We start from the raw sequence: 22,849 nt of genomic DNA on the forward strand, positions 1-22,849 counted from the left end.
CAGTTCCAACGGTGATATTTTGCAACGTACCCCGAAAGTCCAACTCCTGCGTCCAGCGAAAGGTTCAACCGTATCAATAACAGAAAACAAAACCTCTCCAACAGAATAGCAATCGCGAAACTACATTCGAACTCGTATCTCGTCTTATTTTTTGCTTTTCCGCAGGTCATGCCGGCAATTATGCAGCGATGTGCTGAGGATTTACAATTCGATTAATTGGTACCCGAGCACCGGTGGAATTTCTGTCAATCCTTCAGCGATAAAAAGTAAAAAGAAGCAAACTAGGAGAGAAAGAAACAAAATATAGAAAAAACAATCCCAAAACAAACAGGTACAAGATGTCGTTGCTGTCGCCGTCCAACTCGTCTCGGCCCCGGTCCCTGATGGAGGCTTTGCTGGCGAAGAAAATCGAAGCCGCCTCGCAGACTGCGGGCCCCGGCGGGTCGCGACTGATTCGCACCGACTCGATGGACTCCAGCAGCAGCATCGGCTCGCTCGGTTCGTTGATTCTCGGCGAGGATGTGTGCCGGTGCGATGACTGTCTGCTCGGAATCGTCGATCTGTACACGATCGGACCGCAGGAGACGGCGAACGCCAAGAAAAAGGTAAGAGATTTTCTGTCAGTTAGCTCTGTAATCTTTTCGTTTCGGATTTTGCGGTGAGCGAGAGCAAGAGACTTCAATGCTGGCAGTGCCATTGGCCAGTGACGAACCTCTCTTGCGAATTCATGGAAAGCTTGCGTCTGCTGAAAGGGCAAAGCTTCGGCTGAGCTTTTGCTGAAACCTCAAGCATTTCGATGCCGCCTTGCAGGCTATTTTGATACTTCTCTTAGCAGGCGATGAATCATGCAAAAGATCATGCCGCTGGCACCTGGTTTGCTACGAATCGTCATCTTTTTGGCACCTTTTTTCCCATCGGCTGTACGATGCGCATCACAGAACCTGCGTCACTGTTTTCGTTTCCATGCATCATCCGTTTTACTCAACTATTTGTCTTGTATTTGGTATGCTTCGGTGACGGTGCTCGTGGATGGTGTCGGACGATGAATTTTAGCACCCCAAAGCACCGGTTAGAAGGAGAAACCGACCAAATGGAATCCTCCGCTGTTGCATTGGTAATTCAGTTGCAATGACGTCAAGGCCTACGGGAGTGATCCAAATGCGCGCTGGTTTTTGCACGAGCACATTGCCGACGGAAGAAAAATTTAACGCTTAGCCTAGTTTATTTTTTCAAAATGAAAAAAAAAGTTCATTCGCCCCTCCACGCACGGGTTGCCGGTGAAATTAGATTTGTTTTTAATCTTACGTTGTGGAAAAAGCTACAAAACAAGAAGCAATGGCTTCCCAACAAGTTTTTTTTCCCAGTTGAATTACTAGGTTCGGTGAAGGTTCCGATTCTTCCTCCAGAGCCATGCATTTGCTTACGTCAAGCGGTGATTTTTCGCGGGTGATTTTTCTGGTTCGAAGTGAATGACGTAGATATAAATTGATTCGAGTTTTATGAACTTTGAGAGAAGGAGATTATTTGATTTGTAAACGATGATATAAAAAATCAAAATTTTTCTTACCTCGGCTCGATGTTTGGCGAATGAACCGTAGATAAACATTGCATCGACAGGTTGTCGATAGGTACAACCACAAATAAAAGCTCTTTGAACTGCTAAATTTCGGTATCAGATACAAAATACAAGAGAATACTCCTTGTCAGATAATGCAACTACTGGTGACATTTTGTTGAGGGTCTGTCTGGAGAATCTTCCACGAGCGGTAGCCTCAAACCTGTGACCGCCTCGTTTAGCCGGTGAACTCGAGCCTAGGTTTCTTTGTCGTAGATTAATCCGACCGACTGAACCAGTTGACGGAAAAATACTGTGAAAATTTACTTGCTTGATACGCCAAAGTAAATGCATTAAGGCTTTGTAATTAATGAAGTCAACTAGCTTCTCAAAAAATTCCATTCCGAGGATCATAAATCAATCTGGGAAGTTCTATTAAGAGAGTAGAGCAATTCCAGAAATGCTTAGCAGATCATCAGTCTCGACCTGCTCCGATTTGGATAAAACTTTGTACATGACTTCAGTATGGCAAACCATAAGTTTTGAACCGATGGATAGGTCAGTCCGACTCACGACTAATTTTTAAAAAGGGCGTATGTATTTTTGCATTGCACCAAAATTGCCTTTTTCAAATCGTTGTAACTCGGAAACCGTAAATTATACAAAAATAGCGTGCAGGAAGAAGTTGTAGGGATTCGATTGAACACTCTAAAAAAAACATGCACTGAAAAAATTGTTTGATATTTTTTTCTAAATAATTACATAATAAAAAAAAGCATGGTTTTAATTTTTGTTTGATATTTTTTGTTTTAAAGCTCTTATTAAAACCTACAGATTGATAGCTAGATATATTCGAAATTTCAAGTTCTCGTTGAAAGATAATCATTTAAACAGTAGAATATTATTCTACAGATTAAAGGCAATACATTTGTTCATGATATCCTTTCTTCTAAAAGTAGCTGTTCTTGAGATACTTGGATATTTGATTTTAACACCAATTTTTTATTTCCATGAATTGTTTATTTTCTTGCTATATATATACAATTATTACAATGAAAAATTTGACAGTTCTCGATTAATTTTTCAATGGCCGTATAACCAAATGACATTTCAGCTGTTTTTCAAGGAAGGGCGAATCAAACATTGATGAATGTTTCGACATTGGTTCGATTTCCTATTTAGAAGTTATCGTATGTTTTCAGATCAATATTTGATAAATCGATGAACTGTTATCTTGGTTGATTTTTCATTAGGGCGTATAAGCAAGTGACAGTTTCTTTTTTTTACTTTCTCTTCTATTAATTACCAAGCGGTTTCCACGTTTATCACTCAACTCTTTGCATAAAATGATACCCGAAACTTTCGACCTTCAACCCGAGTAGTGAGATCACAGAAAATCTTTTTAATCACATCACAATAATCGAAAGAGAGAGTGATTGAAGAGAAACGTTTCAACGGAGGTCTTTCGTTGGTCCAGTACGTTGTATCATTGGTTCAATCAACGTCCAATTAATCGGGAGGCTAACACGGGACCTTCGTTTGCCAATTTCGAAACAGACCATTGAACCGAGTGCCATTTTTTTCGTTTAACAAACCCGGCAGACAGAGGTCAATTGTTGAGATCACTTATTTTTTTCAAACTAACATTACATAATTTCACACTCATTTTGCAAGAGAAAAAACAGCAACAAGTTATTAAGAAAACAAATCTGGAGTAATTCCGTTACACTTTCGTGTTGTGAAGTTTTGAAAATGCACCCAGGTGAGCATAGTAAAGAAAGACGAAATCCTACATCAAAAATAGGTAGTTAGAAACTTCCAAAATTCTCCAGTAAAACTAGTCCAACGGGGCTCCAACTCCTCCTCACTCTATACCCATCTGGCAAATCATTGACATCAAGAGTCTTTGTCTAGAAATTAAAAAAAAAGCTCTGGAATATTTGGTGACACATACAAACATGTTATGCGACTAAAGTACGATTCACACGTTTTATCAGGTGACCGATATGCATGCATGGAAAAGAATGGTAACCGAAAGGAGCTGTTTCTAACACTTAGAGCAAATTTAGCAGCTTGAGAGTAAATTCAACAGCTGCACGATTATTATGGGTGGTCTATTATATAACTGAAACTGAAACAAACGTATCCCAAGCAAGCCGTTTTAGTTTTTTTTATTCGAACAGTTCTACTGTCAAATTTTTGAACTGGTACTGGTATTATCTGTTATTTAAAATAGGCAAACTTTCCGATCTACGATTTCGAGTCAACATTAACACCTGTCCTTTACTTTTTGCCTTTCTCATACATCAATCGACTCAGGTTGTCGAGTTAAGTAATGACTCCAAAATGGAACTCATTTCGATATCTTTGACGTAGCTTGACCGATTTTCTCTAACTCAGATCAAAGGCATTCTAGTTGCACACAAAATTGCTGATTTTTTTCCAACTCTGGAATTACATGATGATGGGTCTTCAAAATTCCATACCGTCATTAGGGTGACGTTGCAAGAAATGTCAAAATTAAAACATTCTCTATTCTTGCCACCGGGCGGGTTTGAACGCTTGTTTGTGTTCGTTCTAGCCAAGCTCTGCGCTGCTGTTATGAAATTTAAGTAAATAGCGTGAATATTTTTGAAGCTGCTTTATGAAACATGCTAGGCTTTTAAAGTAATATTCGTGTATCGACATAAAGGTTATGATATGAAAATTTTTGAAAAAAAATGTGAAATGTGAAATCATCAGTATGGCTCCAACACAAAGTGGTTTGCGGAAATTCTTTGACATGACAAAATTCGTGGAAATTCTTTAACGTGGACCAAGAGTCGTGAAAGGCGAAGTGGCAAGAAATATGCGTATTCTGTTGGCATAACAAATTTATGGAAAAACTTTTCTGTACATCATAAAATTACGCCACAATCGACAATTTTATTTTATTTAGAAATGATTGCTGCGCAAGTATCAATTGATACTTACAGGTATCGATACTTTATTGCCTTTTGATACCCTGTATCGATACCCAAAATTTCGGTAGCCCTATACCATTGGTATCGATACTTTGCCTTCCGAGTACCAACCCTATCTCGGGGTGGACAGGACTAATACTGCTTGAAATTGACAATAGGTCATTAGGTGGTTTCGAGCACTCTCATGCCTGGAATTGGTCACCAATTTGATTTATCTTGATCTAGTTGGGATGAATATTAATATATAATAATCGTCCTGGACTGGTGAATTTAATTCAAAAAGGAGAACTATTGTTATCAGGAATAGGAGTAAATTGATATCTTATGAACCGTTTAGGAACTTTCAACCCTTTCCGATCCGGTTCGGTGTCGGTAATGTTTACAAGTTGCAATGACAGCGAGGCTGATTAATCGGGTGTAAACACACTCTCAAATCGAGAAAGGTTTGAATGTTCTTAGATTTCTCCAACTTGGATACAGATGTCACCTTCTAACTAAGAGTGTGAGATGTGTGTTTCTGGAAGAGAACGGTCCACGTGGACCATTTCATCCAATCACACCTAGTATTTCTTCACGAAATACATGTAGTTCTTGTTTCCTGGATGCGTGCTTAACACTAAAAGGCCCAAACCTTAGTATAGACTTAAATTGCTCAAAAGCAGTCAAATTGAAAGAGAGAAAGTCAATAATATAAACTGTGACAGAATAAATAAAAGCTAGTTCAGTGTGCCTTAGTGCATATATCGCTAAATAAAGAATTAAAAAAGTTCACAGAATTTTAAGCAATCCTTCCACTGTTTACATATTGTGACTTTCCTGGGCAATCTAGTGTTAAATGCGTATCCTTACATTATATAATTTAACAAGCTTACTAACACCTGATTTTATCTTATTTTATTTTCTTGACAAAAATCGAGCCTGTTGAAATAAAGGATTATCATCGAAGATTTAAGACCAAGAAAAAGACCCAAGAATGTTCTCAAGAAAATGAGTCAAAATAGGTATTTTATGTAATTACCTATCTTTTGGTAAGTAAAATGCACGATTTTTATTACCACTTTTATTATTATTGATATTATTATTTTATTATTGTAATTATTATTATTATTAATCTTATTATTATTTCTTTATTCTTGATAATCTATTAGCTTGTGATATTAACAGGTTTCTCCGGTATAGTAAAAAGCAATGCAATGGGGCAAAAGGAAACGTAACGTAACATTGACAAAGATAGAAACAATCAGAATAGATTAGATTGGATAGTGTAAGTAGACCTAACATATCTATGTTACATTGATTAGGGAACTTCAAAGTAATAATCGTAAGTACCGCTTCACACATAAAAGACTATATAGGAAAGCAGGGCCAAGACCGAAGCGGATACAAAGCGAAATTTTCCAAAGTCTCATCGACGAAGACATTTAGGACACAGAAGCAGTTGGTAGGATGACAAAATACTAATACGATACAGACGCACGACTCAATGATTGACTGGTTACAGGGTGAAGCACACACTTCCTGGCCAAGTGACAAATTCTCTGGCGAACTTGCAATAGAGAATATTCGTATCTTTCGTTGCAAATTGATAGCCGTAAAGGAATCTGTCGCTACATGCTGGAGGATTTCCTCCTTCGTTACTATTGTTCATTTGGGCACCATAGCCTAGTTCGTCCGGTATGGAAACAGAGCAGCCCATAAAGGAAAAAAAAACGATTTGAGTTTAATAAAATATATTACTCTTATCGTAACCTATTTTGAGTTTGTTTTTATCAGCACATCAATTTATTAAAATTTTGCTATTGGATGAACTAATGGACGCAGTAGGAGTCAGAACTAATCATCAAAAGTGTCAATTATTAAATTGAATCTTCAATTGTCTTTATGAAATGATAAAGAAGTTTCATGTAAGAAAGGTTACGACAAGCAAGAATGTCTCGAACTGGGACATTGGATAGTCTACCTTGGGTACGCAAAGAATTTATTAGTTGAGATCTGACATCACGATACTCCACGCATGTCCAAACAACATGGTTAATATCCCGATAACCTTCTCCGCAAGCACAATGATTAGTCTCGGAGAGCCCAATTCGAAGGAGATGTGCGTCTCTAACGTGTATTTATTGGACATGAGTCTGGACATCACACGAATGGAATCCCTACTCACATCCAGTCCCCTGAACCATGCCTTTGTCGATATTTTCGGAATAATTGAGTGCATCCACCGACTCAAATCATCTTTATCCCAAGAAGCTTGCCAGCTGGCAAGTGTTCTTTGGCGAGACGAGCTATGGGAATTCGTTGAAAGCAATCGGTCTCTCATAAATTTCACCCTCAATAGCACCACGTTTGGCTAAAATGTCGTCTCTTTCATTGCCTGGAATGGAGCAATGTGCCGGGACCCAAACTATTGTGATTTGATAATTATTATTCAATATGACGTTCAGGAACTGTTTTATTTTGCCCAAGAAAAACGGTTCATTTTTGCCAGCAGCGTTTGAGCGAATGGCTTCAATTGCACTCAGACTATCTGTGAAGAGAAAATAATGGTTTGGAGATAATGTGACGATTACACTCAAACTATAATGAACTGCTGCTAACTCTGCTATATAAACAGATGCAGGTTCTTGAAGCTTAAATGAGACCGAAACATTATTGTTGAATATAACAAACCCAGTAGCCTCTTCAATTCGTGATCCGTCCGTGTAAAATATTTTCTCAGAGTAAATATGCCTGAACTTACTTGTAAATATTTTCGGGATTTCCATCGAGCGTAGGTGTTCCGGGATTCCGCGCACTTCGCGCTGCATGGATGTGTCGAAAAATAAAGTTGAATCAGGGACATTTAGGAGGGTGTCACGGATAGGAATATATCATGAAGGGTTGATTTCCTGTGACATGTGGTTAAAATATACTGTCATGAATCTTGTTTGAGATTGAAGCTCAACTAGCCTTTCGAAGTTATTAATAACTAGGGGATTCAGTACCTCGCATCTTATTAGCAGTCGCGACGAAAGCTCCCAAAAACGATCCTTCAATGGAAGAACTCCCGCCAGAACTTCAAGACTCATTGTATGTGTCGAATGCATGCAGCCTAAAGCAATTCGCAAACAACGATATTGAATTCGCTCTAATTTGATAATATGAGAGTTTGCAGCGTAAACGCATCCATATTCCATCACTGAAAGTATCGTTGTCTGATACAATTTTATTAGATCTTCCGGATGATTACCCCACCAAGACCCTGTTATTGTTCGAAGAAAATTTACTCTTTGTTGGCATTTCGTTACCAGATAGTTAATGTGTCCTCCCCACGTGCATTTGGGATCAAACCACACCTCGAGGTATCTGAAAGTCAAAACCTGTTGAATCATTCTTTTCATCATATGAAGCTGAAGCTGCGCGGGATCAAGCTTTCTTGAAAAGACGACCAGCTCTGTTTTCTCCGCAGTACAGTAACTGAAACCACGCCATCATCAGCCAATTGTCTTAGTGTACATGGGGTTACTAGCCAGCTGTCAATGTCATTCACGTAAAAATTATAGAGGAGCGGACTGAGGCATGAGCCTTGCGAGAGACCCATGTAGCTAATTTTGAATGTTGCCAAATCGCCATGTGAAAAATGCATGCGTTTCTCTGACAAAAGGTTGTGCAAATAATTAATTATAACCGCTGGGAGTCCATGTTGGTGAAGCTTGTCTGAAAGAACATCAATGGAAACTGAATCAAATGCTCCTTTAATGTCTAAAAATACAGATGCCATTTGTTGCTTTTGAGCGAAGGCAATTTGGATGTCAGACGACCCGACTAAAGTCTAACATCAAAATGAGAACAAATTGAAATCTGATTATGATAGCAACATCAGATTCAAATCCTATTATGATGTCGACTCATCAAATTTTCAATTAACATCACATTATGATTTCATTTTGCTGTTTAAAGGCAAAAGTTTTGTGAAACTCAAAAAATGAAAATATTAAAATCAACAACATAGTGAATCCATTGATATTGAGCAGATTTCAATATTTTTGGCAACACAGAAATACAAAGTTAAGTTTCAATGGAAGAATTATTCCTTCAATCCTATTTTATCTTTTACAAAACTGCTTTGACATCCTGCCAAGATCCTGCAGTTGACCGCAACCATAACCGCGAAGAAACAATTTTTTTAAACATTTTTTCAAATTTCGCGCAAATAATGGTACTTCTTTTTAACCACGAGAATATTGATGTCAAACCAATCATCGGTACCACGTTTGTCTGAAGCAGGTCAATCTGAATAGTGGCTTTGCATTCCTATCTCGCTGATCGTCTGTCGTAGAAGGAGCTTATTTCAGAATTTGATATGAGAAATATATATGACGTCATCGATTTCCTTCTAGATCCATTCAAAAATCGGGGACCTGGATGGCGAAAATAATCTACTCGCTAACTCGTTCTGAAAATACTTATAACATTATATCCAACAGTATGGAAAAATTCATTGTTTACGAAGTTCGAACATCGAACAGTGAATGTCTCAGATTTCAGAATCAAGAGCTATCTTAATAATACTTTAGTGGATTATAGGAGCCACCAAGAAAATATATGTTCAATTTGTATATTCCTAAGTAGTCCACAAACTGTGTCGAAGAACCTCTTCAAAACAATTTTTATTCCTAGTTATAAATGCTTAGAACTTCATATTCTCACTAACGCTAGATGCTATGAAAAGTATTTTATCAATCATCTAATAGATCTTGGAACTTTAATACACTTTTCTAAAGAAACCGTCTAACTAAATATTCATAATATTGAGTCACAAGACTAATTCTGCATCAAATGATTGTAAATTATAAGTCTTTACAAGAACTAAAAATTTACTGAAGAGATTCTGGTTCTATCGGTGGTCAGAAGCGAGATAATCGTTCATTGTCCCAATTAGTCGAAAAAACAAATGATCTGGGATACCTTAGTGCCGGATTCCTAATTCACCTTCCCTGTGTTGTAGAAGACTTTACTGTAAAACGTTCGTTCTTCAGAGCCTCTAAATTCGTATTTCAAAGTGATTACATGTTCGAGTTGTGTGAGATCAAGTAGATAACTCAATTTAATGTTATAATGTTTTAATGCTACAGCTTTGGATATGAAAAGGACAAAGAAAACATTTTCATACTGTGCTCAAATGGCCACACTGCTATTCACGGTGGATGCGGGATGGAAGCGACGCAACGAGTGTGCATTGACAAAAACTACCTGCATACAACTTTGTGAAACAACACTGCTTGTCATATAACCGAACATTTTCCGTCTCCTTCTTACTGTCCATAGCAATCGCAAAACATTCGCATTCCAAATCACCTAAGTTCGAAACCGGGTTCTCTCCGCTGTAGTGTGGAGATTGCATAAAATCTTTTTTCTTGCTTGCGAGTGATATCGCCTAAATGTATACTATCCCGGACCTGTTTTGGCTGTTCTATTTTTAGCTTATGCTCGTGACGTGTCATTTCGAGAAAATCTACATCATATTAAGTTTTCAATGTGCTTTCACTGAGAGCAAAACTAGTTTCCAGTTTGATGTCACACAGCATTTTTTTTGCTTTCAATTTTGATCTTTTAACCGTTAAAACGACCAGAACGATAGCACTGTAAACAACGCACAAATAGCGCTTGTACATCCAAATGGTCTGAGCACGTTTATATTAAAACATGTCAAACTTTATTTTGGTGTTGCCAGATTTTAGCTATTGACATTAGTGTGGCCAGCTCCCGAAATATAAGTAGCGGCCTACGTGCAATCCCTAAATATCGTACAAAACCTATTCTTAATCCATCTGGTGGTGTGATAATGCCTGTCTCTTTCATCGAAACAATCTCATGAAAATATGTTTTGCCTTTTTATTAAAAGATTTCCTGCTGAAGAAATGTTGAAAAAAACTTATATTTGTGCGAGATTCTTTTGTCGTTGCGATCATGGATCCTAAGGTTGATGTCAGAATGAGCGCGGAACGCGGACCGAAGCGAAGCGATTAAATGCGATGCACTTTTGACGCATCGCATTCACTCTGACAGGTTTGCTGTGACCAAATGCAACAAGCTCGCACGCGTGCCTCGACGCTTCGCGTGACGCTTTCACTCTGACAGCAACCTAAGGTTCACATGAAGCGTCTGGAAGCGCGTGTGAGCTAGTTACATTTGATCGAAGCAAACCTGTCAGAGTGAATGCGATGCGTCAAAAGTACATCACATTTAATCGCTTCGCTTCGGTCCGCGTTCCGCGCTCATTCTGACATCAACCTAAGAGAGATAAACGCCCTTATTCTGAATAACGACATATTGATTTTTCGATCGAATGTGGTTCGATCGAATCATAGCAAAACCTTTGATTTTGCTAGCGTTATTGGGAATACAAATGAAATACGAGGGAAAAAACGATACGACGTTATTCAGAATAAGGGCGAAAGATATCTCTCAGCCTGAAAAAAAAACACATGACAAGCTGTAAAGTATAATGAGTATTGGTTCGGGTGCCTTCGCAGTCAACAAAAAAAAAAGTTGTGTGTTAAAGCATCAATTCATAAAAGTTCCACTAACCTCGTTAATGATTGAAATAAACTGTGAGTAAAATGATCACGGAAGTTTTTTTGACAATACACGAATACATAAAAAGACAACAAACGAAGTCTTCAGTTAAACCACAGCATATACGGTTTACAACAGAGTTTTATTATGGTATTTTCTATTTACAATTTAAAACGGCTACGCATTATTCAGCACTGTTGTCGAAAATCACGATTAAGCACGGCTTTGAACTCGAGTTGTTTGTTATCCCATTCAGACCCAATTGTAGATGTATTTTGAATGGAAACTTTATCTGATAAGTTGAAATTAACTAAACCGGACATGATCTTCTCAAACAGTTGATCTTCCAGTTCGAACTCACTTTTTTAAAAAACTGGAATTCAACGTCATTAAACAAAAGACAATTTGAACACAAAAATCCCACTCGGTCACGAACGGGCTGAACAGCGTGAACAACAACAAACAAAGTACCGCCGTTCATTTCTCTCCGCTCGCTCATAATTGGACAATCATTCTGACAATTGCAATTGGTCCATATTTTGCTAATTGAGGATAAAGTATGTTTTTGGCGCCCAATTAGGGTTCGCATTAACACACACACACTCGCACTCGCGGCATTCGCGGCGATTACGATAGGTAACGGACTCGCACTCCTCCGGACGGCAACGGGACAGCCGATATCGCCGGTCGTAATCTGCCATACCGTGCCGTTCGGTGAGGACATATCGTCGGTGATCGGTGGTCGAGCTGACAGACGGCGCGTTTTTTTTGTTTGTTTCCAATTTCATTTCATTCTCGTCGTCGGTCGCTAATGAATCTCCTGCTGGTTGGTGTTACTCGGCCGTTTCGTCGCACGCAGGACGACAAGCAGCATCTACATGACCGCGATCAGTCAAGTTCGACAGTTCTCACGGGTGGTCCTGCGTGAGAAAACGATTTATTTCTGTCCGTTCATTATTGCAATAGGTTGAATTCCGACATTTTGCTAAGAGCTGGTAGCCGGCCAGCATAGCCAATTGTTGTTGCATAATTTGTTCTCTTTTCCATGGAGCCGAGATTTTTCTAATTAGGTTTCTTTTTCTTCCTTTTCATTCCAGGTAGGCCACGCAGCGACAAATGTGACGTTTGTGAAACGTTTCGGTAAGAATATAAATCATGATAAATTGACCATATCTAGTTGGCACTCGATCCGCCTGCTGCGGTTATTGTCTAACGTCACGCAGTTGAGGTTGGAGGCTAATGTTTCCTCTCAGTCGAAAAAGAGCGAATTGCAATGATTAAAAACGTCATCGGAGCAAGGGTTTTTTTTTCGCTGGCAACACTAGTCGAATCCCAGTGCACTGCAATCAGCACAATCATCATTATCATCATCATCATCATCAGCTGGAATGTCTGTTCTATCTCGCTCGAGTTAGTTTCTCTCATTTAGGTTCAGGTTTTTTTCCACGAGCCGACCCGCGACCGTATGCGTGTTGAGACTTGCTTAGGGTGGAAATTGTAACACAAAGGTTAAGGGGCGGGTAGGGTCTAACACTTTTGAAACATCATTTATTATTTTCTTTATATTTTCTTATAGTAAAATGTTTGAAGAATTTACTGTGAAATTCTCAAGCCTATTGGAACGAAACTCTGGAAGTTATGGACAGGGCCGGTGAAAGAGGTGGGTACGGTGGGCAGCGCTACCCACCAGAAAATTGCAAAGGTGGGTAATTACCCACCTGAAATTTCGAACAAAAAACAATGGAAATATTAGCATTATTCATAATAATAAGAATAATTTTATTGTAATTCGGAATAATAAATAAAATCAAAATTATAGAATGCTAGTTCTCAAGGTAGAGCAAGGATGTAAAGATATATCGCAGAAAGGTGAGACGTGACAAGGGTCATTTGAGCAGGCAGAAATCTTTTAGTAACTTAACTTTTCCCTTCCAGCAAAGGAACCGAGCTTAAGCATCTCATCAATGCGAATCACTCGGGTCTCTGAGATACCGGAAATACCGATAAAGGTCTTTTACTCTTTACATTCCGAACCGGCAAAAGAAGAATGCAGTAGCAAGTAGAAAGTAACAACTTTTGGTAGCTTTGCCGGAATAGTAAATAGTAGAAGACCTTCATCGGAATTTTCCGGCAGGTGTTTAAGGTCGACTCCTCTTGTAAAAAGTGAATGTTAAGTTACTGATAGATTTCTGCATGATGATATGAACCTTGTCACATCTCACCTTCTATATCTTCACATGAAGAAAATTACTCAAAATCTTTTGGCGTAGCACTACGTTTTTTTATTCAATAATATAATATAATTTTAAGGCACACTGCTTAAGCTTTAAGATGCCAAGGGTATTTTCTAATCTTAATTAACGACTAACTTAAAACTAGAATAGTATCATTAGGTAATGTCGTATCGGGGTCGCGGATTCTGGAAAATTCAACTTTCAGGTGACGATCAGCAGTGGCCGGTGAATTGAATATAACATGAGAGTCTTCCAGATGGCTACGAAGACCCGGCAGGTCGCCCGCAGCCTGGTCATCGACTGGAGCGGTTCTCCGTTGTCGGTGATGGTGATGTTACTGAAGAAAAAGAATGAAAAAGGGGAAAAGAGAACGAAAAAGTTAGTGACAAAAAAAACTTGTTAGTTCTAATAAAGATGGTAGACAGGGACGGGGGACGAGAGAATCGGGCGGATGATTTCCTTTTTACTTTCTATACCGGTGTGCAAATTCAAAATACTGAGAACCGTACAAACAGTGCTCAGGTTTTGAACATCTATATCTCGATCATTTTTAATTAATTTTCCATATCATTACATAAACTGCATTAAACATATTTCTACACTTCGATTGGAGTAGATAAATATATATCTATAAAATCATATTTCAGATAATTGGTGATCGAAACTTCAGTTAGTAACGTAAATCTTTGTCATGGTTTCTTCTAACAAATACATACAAGTTCACGGTTTCCATTAAATTTCTGCGTTTCAATGAGTGTGTTCGCTTTTTAGAAAATCACTCATACAAACCAAGATTCTGTATCGCATAAACTTGAACTATGTGTGGTTCAGAAAAGAAGTAAAAGTTGCTAACACATCCTTCAAACAGTCCAGGAACTAACCAGAAAAACTTAATTTCGTGTGCAGGCATATTTTTTATTCATCAACATTATCATCTTCAAATGACATAAATTCGTTCTAGCACTTTTCATAATTTTTCAATACCATCCATATAGAATGATTTGTCACTGGTCTAAACATCGGCTTCCTTTGCGGCGATGACTGTCTTATTCGAGCCAAAAATTTTTCGCTTGCTTGTCTTTCTGATCCGCAAAGGACAAGCAATCGCTGGGGGCTAGGTAATTGTGAATAACGCGGGTGAGGAAACAGATCGCAGCCCAATTCGTTTAATTTTTTTCATTGTTTTCATTGACTTATGGCACGGTGCATTGTCTTGGTTAACGGTGTATCACTTTTGATGGTACTTGCCTGTTCAAGATAGTCGAACATCTAAAAAACTATTGCCATTAGCTGGGCTTGCGCGTTTTTTCCCTTTAAAAAGGCAATGTTTTAGCAACACACGGAATTCGTTATTTCCATTTTTCATAAATGAATTAGTAACGTCACTTATATGTCGATAGATTCAGTGTTCGTGGTGCTATATATGTTAAATGTTCTTTGAAAGTTGGTACTTTGAATTGAAAACAAATATTGGCAGTGATTTTGAAACCAGGTTAAACCTTAGATGCGAAATTTTGTTTTAATTCTTAGTACCGAAAACTCTTCAAACTTCTAATTTACGCGTTTCATGAAAAGTTTTATAGACTGAATATATTTTATTTAAAAAAGGCGGGTGGGTAATGTCACAGACATAACTGGAGGACGTGAATACGAATAAAACTGACATGTTTCTTTCTCACTTCTGGATAAAGACAATCATTCGTATTAGATTGTGTATATTTTTCAACTTTCATTGCTTCGCCTCCAGAATTTTAACGATGCATCTATACTACAGTACGACTAATTGACGGCAAACATATTCTACCATACAATTAAATAACACGGAACAAATACAATTTTGTAGATTTAGATACTAGTAGAAATAAACTTCTCAAAATCCTTTGGAAATATTTTAGTGGTTCTAAAAAACCGCTTTGCGTAATTTGTTAAATGGTTATAACTGTTAAAATTAAAGAACTAATATATAAATCTGGGGCACGCTCCGAATTCAGCTGCAAATTTTCGGAATCTAGATCAAAAACTCAGGTCATAAATTTAGTTCTAGAAGTAAGGAGCTGAAGTTATTTTTAGATTTTTCAAATTGCGTTATAGAACAAAATTCTGAACTTGAATTCCAAGTTTTGATATAGGAACTGAATTCAGTTCCAGCATCTAGTTCCAGAAATCATGTTCACAATTCAGTTCCAACATGTAGGTTCTGAATTCTGAAAATGAATGCTGAAACTGAATTGATGAATTAAATTCTGAAACTAAATTCAGGAATTAAACTCTGGTTCTCAATTTAGTTTTTAAATCAAGGTTCGGTGTTCAGACCTAATACATATTTAGTTTCAGAATCCAGATCTAAAATTCGTATCCGGAATTTTGTTCATGAATTCGGAAAAATCCTAAATCATATCTCTGAATTTGAGTCCCTGAATAAGGAACTAAATTTGAAACCATTTTCAAAATCCAGAAATAGTTTCAGCTTAGATTCAGTTCTAGAGTCATAGTTTTAAATTCTGAACCTGTAATTTGGAACTAAATTTTTAAATAGAAGTATGAAACTAAGTTCGGAACTTAAGGTGAAATGTAGCGGAATGCGCGAATCGCGTTTTTGATCAATTATTCAAAAACTAGACCGATTTTCGAAAAACCAAAAACACTTAAATTTTCGAAATCAAATTTATCACAACTAAGTATTCTCAGAATTTTGATATTTTGCTTTGCCGAGCCGTAATTGGGTTTTGAAATTTACAAACGGTTACTGTTCCGTTCCACGAGAATGGTTTTAGAACTGAAAAGTAGTGTTTGTAGCAGAATTTCACAAAGAAACTGAAAATGCAACTCAAAATTATAAAATTTTAGCTAAAACAACCGAAAATTGAAAAAGTTTACATAAACTTTTCTGCATTTTTTTCATTGCTTGCGCGCTGCTGTTTCGTATTGAGATGGTGTGAGAAATGCACGGTGGACTCGGTGGCATTACATCGTGAGTAAAAATTACATATCAAATAATGACGCGAATTTATGCAGCATTGGGTTTTTTCATTACAAAACGAGTTGAGTACAATAAAATGGGTATTGTAAGAAATCGTTTATTTTCTAAGTAACTGTCATTTATAATGCTAAAAATGTCCAACTCTGTTGAGCTCAATGCATTGATGTTGTTGAAGCAATAATAAAATATCATATAATAAGTATAATTAAGATTGTAGCAATTTTTATAGCAGTCTTCTTTACAAGCCAGCATAATGAATGGTAAGCCCACTGCGCTAGATCACTGAAAAAAAATCTGGTTTCTATGTGTCGGTTTTTCTTGTTATGCTTTGTGCGACGGTTCGTTCAACTAATGCGGATGAAATTTTGCGCGCATTTCATGACGCTACATTTCACCTTAAAATTAACTTCAGAATTCAGGTGGACCAGAATCTAGTTTCTGAGATTAGTTCTTGAATTTAACTAAAAATTCAGTAGCAGGCTAGTTTACTGCTAGCCACGACGTCTGAATGCGAAGAAGAGCTACATTGATTCCACCTGAGAATTTGAGATTTTTACCACCTCATTATTACTGATGTTAGTGGAAGAACCTCAGCACGATATCCAGTTCCGTCTAACGTACTAGAAAAAATGAACAATTCTCGGTCAAGATTTACCTATTACACTCGACCAGTATAACATCGGAACTGATATGTGCCTGACTACCTCAAAATTGTCGTCCTGGTGCGAAAAAGGCAATCAAACGTGATGAGTTTTCCTCGTTGTTTCCAAAAGTTTGAGAAAACATAGATTTTGAGTTATGTATGTTTATTTTACACTGTTGAAAATTTAATCACAAATTCCTGATTTTATTTCTGATAGCATGGAGGAAAAATTATGTTGTTGCGTTAAGTAAAACAAGAGATATTCACGATCAAAAACTTATCACTCTCCCAGAGGGTAAATTTTGAAAAGGTGCCCCATAGTAAAGTAAGTCGTATTCATGACAAAAAAATACTTTGTGGTCAACTGTATCATGCCTCCAAAACAGTCGTCGCGTTTGTGATCCATATTGCCCCGCTGTGTGTTGCCTTTATATATGGTGAAAATTAAAAATAAAAAGAACCAATTGTATTTTAAAACAGACCTGATCTGAATAGCTACTGTCAAGTGCATTCGCGCATCGCTCAGCACGCATACGGTAGCACTTGATACATGATCATCCAATTCTCTCTGCCCGGCGACGGCTCTCGAATTTCACCGTGCATCATACCGCCTACTTGTTTGTGTACGCTGCAACTGTGTCGTTTCCACGAGATCGTCTCGATCCGAAGCAGCCAACAGGCTTGAATCGCAAAATCTACAGCCGCCGACGCCGATCCAAGTGTGCGTTGCCCGTTGATGTGTATGGATGGATACAGCGTTTATTCGCAGCTTCGGCGCCGGCTCCACAAGCGGAACACGAACGAGCCGCGATCAACAACGGTGCCTCGACGGTTTTGTTATGATTTGCACGGTTAGTCTGAGGCCAAGCGCCGAACAGGTCGAACGTTTTTTTTTGTTTGCCGCCGTCGTGTGCGTGTGTGCTGCTAGCTTCGTTCCCGTCGTAGCCCTAATCGAAGCTGAGGGGAGATAAACTACGGAGAAGAGTGCGAAACCTGTCGCAAACTGTTTCCTTCCATTATAGTAGCCTCGATTAAAGTTCGCGAAAGAGAAGAAAAAGAAAAAAAAAAGTTGATTAATTATTAAAAGTGCGCGGCCGCTTTCTCCGGTGTTTTTGTTTGAGTACGCAGTTTTGACTTTTGGAAGATCGGACGGATTATGATGGAGGCTGTTCTCCAGCAGAAACCAACCGCGTCAGTCCACCGGTCGTAATCGTAATGAAGTGAGTTTCGAAAATGAAGCAAAATGCGCTTCGCTAATGAGATGAAGCAACAATAGGCCTCGCAATTGACCGAGTTGATTATGCGCACCGGGTGACGTCAAAGTTGTGCTGTGTGACAAGCATTTCTGCTGAAATTAAATGAAGTGACAACAAACCGAAGCAATCGATGCAAATCTCGTTGTTTTCTAATGACGGGAGTGGGCACTCGAGGGCGCTGGTGTGTGATAAAACGATCGACGGCGGTGGGAGTGGGGTCGGCGGATAATGTTTTTTTATTTTCTTTGATTGATTGTGGAATTGCAGGGTGCAGGTATTGGCTTTTTGAATTATGATCCGTAATTACGGTTAATTGTGGTAAATTTTTGGGTTACACACCGATGGCCACACACACAGCGTCATTGTTCACGACGGCGAACTAAGGAAAATCTTGACTCATTTTGATTGTACTCGGCAGATTGATAGTGACTTGACAATTTAGAAAAGAAAATCGCAACAGATTAACGAATCAATTTGATGACTAAATCATTACCAAGATGGTGCAGTTGAAAGTGATTTTAGCAGCTTTGTATAAAAATTGGTCAAATTTCGACTTTAGATACTAGACCTAGAATTTCGATTTTACGTGATAATTCAGATCATTTTTCTCGCATTCAGTAAAGATAACATTCATGTCCTTTTTCACAATTGCGGCAAACGTTAGTCTCGTTTCTTATTACATAACTTTACCAACTTTTTGTAAGGCACCTTGAAATCTGGGCTTAGCACTCAGTACTCTGTATTTTAGTCACTGGACTCAAGACTCCAGTTTCAGGTCTACAGATTTTGGGATCTAAATCCCTGTAAACTTGGAATTTGGGGTTCTGAGCTACGGACTGAATACTCTGGACTCGGAAATTCTTTTTACAAACATTTGACGTCAGAAGTCGGGCTTTTTGGACTCTAGATTCTGAGTTGTGTAATCCGAACAATGGACTCTGAATTCAGGACATGGCACTCTATACTTGTAGCTTGGAGCTCTGGACCCTGTACTGAGAACTCTGGAGTATGAACGCATGCTTCGGGACTCCGAATAGCAAAACCAAGACTCTGATACTATTCGCCGTTACCTCTGGAGTTCCTCAAGGAAGTCACCTTGGACCATTTATATTTTTACTTTATCTCAACGATCTGAATTTTTCGATCAAGTGCATGAAACTATCGTTCGCCGATGACTTCAAATTATTTCATGTCATCTAATCCACAGCTGACGCAGAGTTCCTACAATATCAACAGAATGGTTTTGAAAGCCTCCGTCATCTCTTTTAGTCGCAAACAGTCTGTAGTCAGTTTCGACTATAATATTTCACAAATTGTTCTGGAACGTACATCGTCTGTGAAGGACCTTGGTGTCCTCCTGGACTCTAGGTTAAATTTCAAGGAACACATTAAGTTTACTATTTCCAAAGCATCCAAGCTGCTAGGACTCATCTTCCGCGTTACTAAAGAATTCGATGATGTACATTGCTTAAAAGCATTATATTGTGCCTTAGTTCGCTCTACGCTCGAATACGCCTCGGTTGTCTGGTTACCGTACTACCAAAACGATATCCAACGCAAAATTTGTTCGATTTGCTCTGCGTCGGCTTCCTTGGAGAAACCCTTGGAACCTTCTAAGTTACCATGCTAGAAGCAAACTGATTGATCTCGATTTGTTATCTCCGAACTTTTACAGCATTTACAAATTGTTATCCATCGCCGTAATCTTAGAAACTATTCTTTTCTTAGGATCCCCTATGCTAGAACTGATTATGGGTATAGCGAACCTTTTGCCAACATGTGCCGAACATTCAACCACTGTTCCAATTAATTCGACTTTAATCACGAAACGTTGTCAAGAAAGTGTTCCTAGGGCTACTGTCTAATTAGTTTTAGTTTTTTAGTAGTTTTTTTAGACTACGTTTAAGTGAAATGTATCATTTGGATGTCTGTTGATGCAAAAGATGAGGAGGTTGTTGGAGAGCAAGTTTGACAGAAACTAACTCCACCGGGCTTTTCCCTACTCCAAATAAACAAATAATGTATGGTTTCAGAGCTCTGAAATCAAAATTTCAGCTTTAAGCTATGAAATGTAAATTTTGGGTTTTCTGGCCTCTTGAACTTGTAGTTATGGCTTTGGATTCTGGGTTTTGAACTCTTGGATCTGAACGATTAACTCGAGATTCTTTACTATGATCTTTGTTTTTTTTCTACCTTAAGCGCTGAATTCTTGATTCAAGAGTTTTGGTTTGAGGCTTTAGGATCTTTAGCCTTGAATTCAGGATTTAAGATCTGGTTTTTGGATTTATGAATTTAAATTTTAAACTGGGAGGTCCTTGTTTGTGCGTTTGTATTCTTGACTCTGAACTCCGAAATTCCGACTCTGTTCAGGAAACTAGGTTCTGGATTTTGCATTCTGAATTCCTGCTCATGAACTCTTAACTCTAGATTTAGTTTTGGAAAGTAACCTCTGAATTCTGGATTCTGGATTCGGTACTCTTAGTAAGGGACTCGGAATTCTGTATACAGAATATTTGAAACTGAAATCTGAGCTTTAGACTTACAGTTCACGATTCTTGGATTTTGACGCTTAATTTTGGGCATTAAAAATTTAGTTATTGACTTTGGACTCTGAATTGTGGTCCAAGTATTCTGCACTTTGAGAACTGGTCTCGGAAGTCTAGGCTTTGAACTTTCGAGTCAGTGCTTTCAGCTCAGGGTTCTATAAGAAAAGTTCTGGATTTTGATTCCTTGTCCTGGGACTCAAAACTCTAGAACAAGGAGTCCTGCTCTGAGCTCTGACTCCGTACTCAGGACACTTCCTATTATATCCAGGACATTACATCCTCGATTCTGAATTCTGGACTCTTGATTCTGGACTTTGAACCCCAGGCTCTTGACTCTTAGAGTCTAGACTCTATATTCAGGATTCTGGACTCTAAACTCTGAACTGGACTCTGAGTTCTGGACTGTGGAGTTCGGTAATTAGGCATTAGACTTTGGGTTCTGAGTTTTGGATTCTAGACTTTGGACTCTAGATTGTAGATTTGAAAATCTGGGCAGAACTACGAGAATCTGGACTCTGGAATTTTAGACTCTGAACTTTGGCCTCTAGACTCTGGATTCTGAACTCTGGACTCTGGACTCTGGACTCTGAACTCTGGACTCTGAACTTTGGCCTCTAGACTCTGGATTATGGAATCTGGACTTCGAATTTCTGATTATAGAATCTAGAATCAGAGCTCTGAACTTCAAACTCTATAGTCCGGATTCTAGACTTGATTGAGGGTTCTGGATTCTGGACTTTGAATCCTGGACTCTGGACTCCGAACTTTAAGCTTGTACTCTGGATTCGGGACTCTGGATTTTGGACTCTGAATTTCAGACTATGAACTCTAAGCTTCAAGCTCTTAAAACTCTAGGCTCTGACTCTGAACTTTAAACCCTGGACTGTGACCTCTGGACTCTGTACTCTGGATTCTGGACTCTCGACTCGGGATTCGGGACTCGTGGTTTCTGGTTTCTGGACTCTGCACTATGGACTCTGGACTCTAGACTCTGGACTCTGGACTCTGAACTCTGGACTCTGGACTCTGGACTCTGGACTCTGGACTCTGGACTCTGGACTCTGGACTCTGGACTCTGGACTCTGGACTCCGGACTCTGGACTCTGGACTTTGGACTCTGGACTCTGGACTCTGGACTCTGGACTCTGGACTCTGGACTCTGGACTCTGGACTCTGGACTCTGGACTCTGGACTCTAGACTCTGGACTCTGGACTCTGGATTCTTGACTCTAGACTCTGGACTCTGGACTCTGGACTCTGGACTCTGGACTCTGGACTCTGGACTCGGGACTCTGGATTCTGGACTCTGGACTCTGGACTCTGGACTCTGGACTCGGGACTCGAGACTCGGGACTCTGGACTCTGGACTCTGGACTCTGGACTCTGGACTCTGGACTCTGGACTCTGTATTCTGGACTCTGGACTCTGGACTCTGGACTCGGGACTCGGGACTCGAGACTCGGGACTCGGGACTCGGGACTCGGGACTCTGGACTCTGGACTCTGGACTCTGGACTCTGGACTCTGGACTCTGGACTCTGGACTCTGGACTCTGGACTCTGGACTCTGGACTCTGGACTCTGGACTCTGGACTCTGGACTCTGGACTCTGGACTCTGGACTCTGGACTCTGGACTCTGGACTCTGGACTCTGGACTCTGGACTCTGGACTCTGGACTCTGGACTCTGGACTCTGGACTCTGGACTCTGGACTCTGGACTCTGGACTCTGGACTCTGGACTCTGGACTCTGGACTCTGGACTCTGGACTCTGGACTCTGGACTCTGGACTCTGGACTCTGGACTCTAAACTCTTTACTCTGGACTCTGGACTCTGGACTCGGGACTCGAGACTCGAGACTCGGGACTCGGGACTCGGGACTCGGGACTCGGGACTCGGGACTCGGGACTCGGGACTCGGGACTCGGGACTCGGGACTCGGGACTCGGGACTCGGGACTCGGGACTCGGGACTCGGGACTCGGGACTCGGGACTCGGGACTCGGGACTCGGGACTCGGGACTCGGGACTCGGGACTCGGGACTCGGGACTCGGGACTCGGGACTCGGGACTCGGGACTCGGGACTCGGGACTCGGGACTCGGGACTCGGGACTCGG

General features: G+C 39.5%; 1 protein-coding gene across 4 annotated transcripts in view; it reads left to right on the forward strand.

Moving 5' to 3' along the window:
- Positions 1-22,849, forward strand: part of LOC131427520 (inositol-trisphosphate 3-kinase A-like) — a 150,610-nt gene that overhangs the window by 58,072 nt on the left and 69,689 nt on the right. For 2 of the 4 annotated variants that reach the window (XM_058590782.1, XM_058590783.1), the window contains exon 1: positions 17,664-18,153. Coding sequence is in view for 2 of the 4 variants with exons in the window: in XM_058590785.1 (XP_058446768.1) it covers positions 339-605 (267 nt within the window). In the remaining 2 variants the exon portion in view is untranslated. Of the gene's footprint in view, positions 1-165; positions 606-17,663; positions 18,154-22,849 lie in introns of those variants that run through there. The other 2 variants (XM_058590785.1, XM_058590784.1) reach the window with 2 other exon arrangements.

Source organism: Malaya genurostris, chromosome 2 (assembly GCF_030247185.1).
Source record: "Malaya genurostris strain Urasoe2022 chromosome 2, Malgen_1.1, whole genome shotgun sequence".
Lineage (NCBI taxonomy): Eukaryota > Metazoa > Arthropoda > Insecta > Diptera > Culicidae > Malaya > Malaya genurostris.